Here is a 7542-nt window from a genome sequence, read left to right as displayed (position 1 = left end):
AGTCTAGCGTGACAAGAGTTAAAGAATCAACGCGGCCATGTACTGTTCATAGTGTTTAGCATGTCGTAGTACTAGGTTACTAGTGTTAACATCTTCATTAAGAGGATTATAAAAGTTTTGTGGAATTTTACAAAAAGCCATCATATCTGGAATCAAAGTATGCGCTATCTTTACATCGCTCTTTCTGACAGTTGGTGACAATACGACCTTTCAGCTAGACGAGAGAGCCCACTGGGAACAATTTGCCCAGAGGGTGTTTTTTGATACCTCACTACACTCGGTCCAAACGTTGTAAAAAAAAATCAAGAAAACGTTGCAGAAATTCTAATTTTCCTTTCATTTTTGTGAAGGTGACCCACTGGCAGTTGAGGAAGATCTTCAGAGATGTTGACGATGATGAAAATAAGAGTTTTGTACGCAGAACGTAGATAAGCAAGGACAAATGTGATAATTGTGATCCTCAAGCGTCCTCAGGGCAAACGTGATCAAAGCAGCAGAATGGAAAGTTGTCAAACTCGTTTTTGCATGTACCAATTTCAACCGATCTGAGGGGGTAAGCGGTACATTTTTTTAAACCTTTCTGAGTAAAAAAAATGTTGAGAGCTTTCCTTTGAACCAAATATATAAACGGTACGTTAGAACCTGACATCCATTTCCGTTCATCTAAATTTCTTTCGATTTTGCTACTCTAAACATGGCTCAATTGATATAAAATGGGAGTTGTTCACCCTACAGAAGTTGGACTATTCCTGTGCTGTGTCGTCTTTGTGTGGCACTTTTTTTACAGGGACGCCTCTAGTGTCTCACTTCACCAAGAGCTGAAAGGAAGACATCGGATCTTCTTGCGGCTCGGGAAAACATCTTCATTTCTGACGGTAAGTTGTTGTCCTATCGTACTATCAGAGCGGATCCTGGGCTACGAAAATTGCGCGTGGGGTACGGACATACAAGCACCGAACGTTGTGAGAAAACTGGCGGGGTGGTGGGCGTGTCTCCCGGGCATGGGACTTTCACCCGCTGCGCGACTTTGGTGCCACGGATTTTGTACGGGTGACAGAAGCTCATAAATGTATTATTATACTACATACCTTGGCCCGATTGAACAGCTAACCATCTGTAGCTAAATCGCCGTTGAGTTTTCCTTTGCGATGATGCAAATGCTGAGAGCAAGGCTAGGCGTGTATTTTTCCAAGTCATGTTTTACTAGTAGTGTTGAAGTGCTTTGAACAAAGTGGCTAAAAATTGCATGGGTAAAAAACCTTTAAAAGGCTCAACGATAAAGACACAACTTAAGAGAACAATAGAGTGTAGATTTCGTCCATTTTTATCGCTGCGATTTCACATCAAAGTTTTACTTTTGTGTTAGGCGCCGTAGGTCATGAAACGTAACCTTGAAGATTCTGTCCCAGAATATGATACAAAATCCTTGAATACATAAAAGCCCCCCGGCATGGAACATTGTGTCATAGATTTTAGAAACTGACAATCTTTTCTGGGGAATAAACATGTGGTATAATCATAATGGTAACTGTTTTATCAAACTTTCAACCGAGTACCAGTCATCACCAGTATTCTATATGTAATGTTCAATGATGGCTAATGGTATCCTGTTTGGTACACATGATAACACAAAGTCGGTTATATACACATGTAGATGAGTTAACAATATATCATTAGACGGTTTTTGCAAAGGGCATCCAAATATTTGAAGTGTTTTGTCTTGTCGAGACGATCCCAAACGCAAGTAGCACCAAATCATTGAGCATCAAAATTCCCTAACACGGTGAATTATTTTTTGTTCTTTATATTAAGAAGTTGTCGTGCAGTTTAACCCACACTACTGTGGCATTTTACACACTGAATGATTGGAAAATCTTCTGTTCAAAACTACGTACTGTATCTCTTCGTACGATTTTTACTGCATTGTAACCGTGTCGTAAAGGATCGTACTAAATCGTATAAGTGTCCTTGCGTGTTGTTGCATCGAGTGTATACTACGCATGGCACGCACCAGGTTACATCTAAATGACTCCATCAAAGACATCTGCTTTGACAATATCACCTGGGACAATCGTATCCCACATGATGTCTTTACTGTCCCCTAAATTAGCACTTCTATGTTCTTGGTTCACCGGCTCGACAGCAACAGTCTATCGTGGTTGGATGGGTTTTCTTTGGGGCTGGTGAAGCTCTTCCCCGCCCGCCTGAGCTAGGTTCCCCCGGTAGGTTTTTAACGTCAGGAGTTTGATCGTGGATTAGGTCCACCATCTCCCCGGCCAAAGTCTATTAGCGTAACACTACCGGGCGGCCTGTTGTACTGGGCGGGGGGAAACTATTAGAGCCCCGAAGACACAGCCTGCCCCAACTACCATGCCCCAACCACGACTAGACATGATACCAGGTAATGTAGTAGTTTGTATCGACTAGTACTGTCGATTACTTTAATATAATATATTAATATAAGTACATCAGAAATCAGCACGTGTACCCTCCAGGCATCAGCTATTTGTCGTTTGGCATTGCCGTTGAGTTTCGAGCTGGTTTGAGATGGCCACAAACATTTGTACTCCAATTTTCGACTAAAATCTATCAACACATTCTGTTTCGTGTCATTTCGAGAAATTTCAGTGTCTAGAACAATCGCTGCTGAGAGTTCTTGCCTAAAATGCCCTTATTTTAATATCACGCGCGCCCCCCTCCCTCCCTCGTTGAATACCTCTCATTATATATGCACAACAAAATATGTCACCCAACAACTTCATTGGCCACGGGCTTGCTAATCTCCAACTGATCTGTACAATAGTTAATATCTTAGATCGGTAGTTACTGGATTGTGTTCTAAAGTGCTCGGATTTACAAAATCAACATCGCTACCTACTTTAGGTATTGTCGTTGACAGGTGTTGATTCAACTTTTCATGAATGTCGCGGTGTTCGAAAATCTACTTGTGTTCCATGTACTATCATCCAGAAGAGAAAATGGTAAGCTATATTCTTAGTATAGATTAATATCATTTAGCAAGGTGAATACAGACGAGAACATTTCAACAGTCACTGTAGGCGCAAATATTGTTAACATAAATTATGCAATGTCACATTGATAGCACTCTTTATGATGCCTTACAATGGGTGCACTGTTTTGTACATATCTACACACACGTATGGCGCCCATTTTTGAACCATTTAATGTAGCCTTAGGGCACGCCTGGTCGTAACGCATTATTAGTATGGCCAGCTGACTGTAGGAATGGAATGTATTTCAATACCAATGGTGTATCACTGCAGCTAAACATTAGAAAAGTTATTTTCAACACATCACTGTTTGTTTGATAATCTTCTGATCTGTCGAAGTTGGAATCCATTGTTTCTTCGTTTCTTTTTGTCACCACCCTGGACTGTCATTGTGGAATGTATATAATTATAGGGTAGGAGGGTATTTAGGCAGGCGTCCTCGCGCTAACCTCTTCTTTGACACCCCTGAAATCTCATTTATCAAAAGTGACAGAACATAAGTACTGATTACCTCTGTGAACGGAGGTATTGTGTTAAACTCTGAATGGGTCTTGATAATGTTTCCTATCTAAATAGGTCCTGGAGAGATGAAGTTGATTCTGTACCTGATTCTGGGTCTCTTAGCGGCTTTTCTCGGCACTGCAGCTAGTCGTCTTTTCCTTTTTTTTTAAATTTTACTCTGGACACGCCGTGGTCTTTTGGTAGCTGGTAGCTTTCGACGTGGAGAAGTATTTGTGTAGGACGCCCCCCCCCCCAGCAGCTTGTGAATGTTTTGTAAGGCACATGGGTGACTATAAAGTCATGTAAGTTACAAGCCAAGAAACACAGGTTAAACTATGACCCTGTCAGCAAAAGTGTGCTGAACACGCCCCCTGGTACATCATTAGAAAGTTGTTGGACTGGCTGGAGGGGGGGGGGGCAACACTCCAGGCATCCGAGAAAAAGTGCATGTTGCGGAGGGAATATCTTACTAGATCTTAGGGTGCATGGATCTCTGGAATGCTTCACATAATCTTTATTTGTTTGGAATGGTTATTTTAGCACATGTACATGTCACCGTTCAGTTTGTAACAAAGTGCCCAAAATAGTCCGTATCCTAGAAAAAAAATTTCCTTCAAAGTTGTGGTCCATTTGGAGCCTTTGTTTGGTTATAAAGAACAGGCAGGGTCTAAGTTTGGTCAGAAGCCCCAGTTTGGTCAAACTTAGTTTAGTTCACCAGGTTATCTGGCGTAAGAACTGATGTGAGTTGTGTGGTGTGGTGTGGTGTGGTTATCACAGCGCGGATGGATATAGCCAAAACTGGTGGCAACAAGACGGATGATTGGCATGATTCAAGTTGAGAAAAATGTACTATTTTTGCCTCACAGGACGCTACAAGCTGAGCTGTCAGGATGAGGGCCGTCTGTCTCCTGTGCCTGGTGCTGACCACAGCAGTGGTTCAGGGGTATCCTGTCTGGAAGCGAGATGAAGGTACTGTCATATAATCCTCATCGAGTTCAAAATTCAGTACTTTCTCCTTAACTACGCGGCCACACTGGTCGTGGGTCGTCGCACGAATTTTATTCCATATATAGAACCAAGATATGGTTGGACTAGCAATAGATACAACCAACCACTGACAATAATTTGAGACAACCTAAGACAGCTGCATTTTGTAGGACACAGTCTCGACTAGACAAGAAGGCCCTCAGATTGTAATCGTGCGATGATCGTACAACGTATGTGATCGGCCTCTACTGATAGTTAAACCGACAGTGTGGGCTGTTTCAGTTTTTAGGGGAGGATGCTAATCAGTCATAGATTTCTGACGACATTGACATTGGAAAGATGGTAGCGTCAAGGATGATATCCTGCCTATTTCACCCCCAATTTCGCCCCACCCCGGGAAATCCTGGCTTTTGGTGTGATGCTCATTAACAATGCACTGGAAACCTGGATGGAGGCGGAAGCTTGTGTACACGGCGAACTTGTGACGTGAACACCGGGTCAAAGGTGGTTGGAAGTCTGTACCGGCCCCCGTCTCTGTTAACACCCCCCATCCTTGCACCCCGCGCCACTGGCGGCGTCCACCACGCTTCATCCACCTGAGGTAACACCGGGTACTGCAACCTTCCCACGCCCTGCCAGCTTCTCGCACTGCCTTTGGTGACTGCAAACTGCCTGCTTCATCGACGAGACGAGATAGTCTATCCCACGGTAACTAACGGACATGAACGGCCTGCTGAGCTTTAGTCAACCCGGGGTGAAAAACAACCCCTCCTGGGGACCCGGCCTATCCTAGTCCTTCCCATTGCCTTGTGCGCTACGTATGTGCTGTTCCTGAGTCACTTCGCTCTGTGGGCTTGCCATGGTGTTTGGGTAAAACTGTCCGCGTCTGATCCTGGTTTGTGCAGGCACAGGACCTGCATGCGGCACCTTCGAGTTCACCTGCCGCAATGGCAAATGTATCGCGGGGGACCAGGTCTGTGACGGCGACGACGACTGCGGGGACGACTCGGACGAGGAGGGCTGCCAGGACTGCGGCTCGGACTTCGCGTGTCTGGACGGACAGTGTATCCTCTTCGATAACATCTGCAACGGGAAACCCGAGTGCGAGGATGGGTCGGACGAAAACGAAGCATTTTGCGCGAAATTAGCAGCTGGGAAGGGAGAATCAAGGAGGTCTGGTAAGACATGGGAGAACAGGATATTGTTATGTTATCATGATTAATGTGGAAAATACATAACCAGCTTCAATAGGTTGAACGAGGAAGTACAAATGTTGAGTTAAAAACCGATCCAAAATGTGGCATTGTCACTGGTTGACCACTACAACCTTCCATGCACATTGTCAATGAAACTGTGTTTTAAAACTGTTAGTACCGTTCTCTAAATTTTTCATTCGAGTGTCACCACTTTTCTATATCAAGTTCACGTGTCTATAGCTTTACAGTGTTGTTGCATTGCTGTAGTAGATACCCTCTCAGTAACGACATTGATATACTTGTAACCTCTCTTTGCAGGCATTTCAGAAACGCAAGCCGTGAATTTGGAACAGAATCTTCTGGATGCTATTGTGAAGAAGAAGAAGGAGGAGCAGACCGATGGATCGACTGAGAAGAGGGACGCGTTCATGGCCGATCTGCAAAAGGCACACGATTTTGAAAAGAAGTTCTCCAAGGATGGCCAACTGCACGACCACGGGCTGAAAACAGCGCAGGCGGTGCGCGAGTTTCTGAAGGCTGATAAAGCATGGGAGGCCAAGAAAAAGGGCCTGAAAGCACAGGAATACCGTTCGAATGAAGAGGAAGTAGGAAAACGAAGTGCTTTCATGGACGACCTCCTAGACAGCCTTCAGTTTGAGAAGCGGTTCAGCAAGAAGGGAGACCTGTCTGCCAATGAGATGAAGACAGCCAAGGCACTCCGAGAGTATGTTGAATTCGCCAAGGAATGGTCGGAGAAGAAGGGACTTTTTGACGACATTTTTGGCGACTCATCCTCATCTGAAGAAGACTCATCCTCATCTGAAGAAGACTCGTCCTCATCTGACGAAGACGGAGACGAAGAGAAGAAACAAGACTCGTCCTCATCTGACGAAGACTCATCATCATCATCTTCATCGGACGAAGAATCGAAGAAACAAGACTCGTCCTCATCTGACGAAGACTCATCATCATCATCCTCAGAGGAAGAATCGAAGAAACAAGAGGAATCATCCTCATCTGACGAAGACTCATCCTCATCTGACGAAGACTCATCATCCTCATCGGACGAAGAATCGAAGAAACAAGACTCATCCTCATCTGACGAAGACTCATCATCCTCTTCGGACGAAGACTCGAAGAAACGAGAGGAAGAAGAGGAAGAAGATGACTCATCCTCATCTGACGAAGACTCATCATCCTCAGAGGAAGAAGAACGTCGCCTGGCAAATCGGCTCTACGGGCTTATTGAAAAGAATGAGAAGGGCTCGGTTGCGGATAAGAAAGCACTTGAATTGGTCAACATGCTGAAATCTAAGAAGAGCGATGAGGATGACAGTGATAGCAGTGATAGCGACAGCAGCGACAGCGATGACGAAGACAAGAAGAAAAAGGAGGGAAGTAGCGAAGAGGACGACAGCAGTGACAGCAGTGACAGCGATGAAGACGGCAAAAAGAAAAAGGACTGGTTCGGACAAAGCCTGCAGCTGGTGAAGAAGACCCTTACCATGTTGAAGAAAGAAGATGGTAAGTACATTTATAACATAAAGGGCAGGTAAAAATCATGGCCATCGTATTGGTAAATCTGGGATGCCAGGCAAAAACTTAATATCAAGTTACTCACATTGAAATCTTATCTTGAAGTGTACATGTAGAGTTGAGAGAAACACAAAATTGAGTCTATCCGATGTCGAAATTGTACTTGACCAAGCCAACAAAAACATCATTACAGGTTGATATGTAGATGTTACAAATGAATTGCATGTCACTTGTACATGCTGGCTGCGGGAACAGGCAGCAGACAAGGCACGATGGAACGGAACGTCTTTTAAGACTATCGATGTCACACA

The 7542-nt window shown here is 44.3% G+C and overlaps 1 protein-coding gene across 1 annotated transcript in view; it reads left to right on the top strand.

Annotated features, from left to right (window-relative positions):
• Window positions 1-757: 757 nt before the first annotated feature.
• Window positions 758-7542, top strand: part of LOC109478735 (dentin sialophosphoprotein-like) — an 11177-nt gene continuing 4392 nt past the window's right edge. Inside the window, exons 1-4 of the mRNA XM_019780454.1 lie at window positions 758-875; window positions 4379-4481; window positions 5405-5677; window positions 6014-7132. Coding sequence (XP_019636013.1) covers window positions 4403-4481; window positions 5405-5677; window positions 6014-7132 — 1471 coding nt within the window. The 5' untranslated portion in view covers window positions 758-875; window positions 4379-4402. The remainder of the gene's footprint in view (window positions 876-4378; window positions 4482-5404; window positions 5678-6013; window positions 7133-7542) is intronic.

The sequence above is a fragment of the Branchiostoma belcheri genome, unplaced genomic scaffold (genome assembly GCF_001625305.1).
Source record: "Branchiostoma belcheri isolate BF01 breed outbred unplaced genomic scaffold, Haploidv18h27 scaffold45, whole genome shotgun sequence".
NCBI classification, from domain to species: Eukaryota; Metazoa; Chordata; class Leptocardii; order Amphioxiformes; family Branchiostomatidae; genus Branchiostoma; species Branchiostoma belcheri.
The sequence above is the reverse complement of the archived record's forward strand: the minus strand, read 5'-3'. Positions and strand labels throughout refer to the sequence as shown.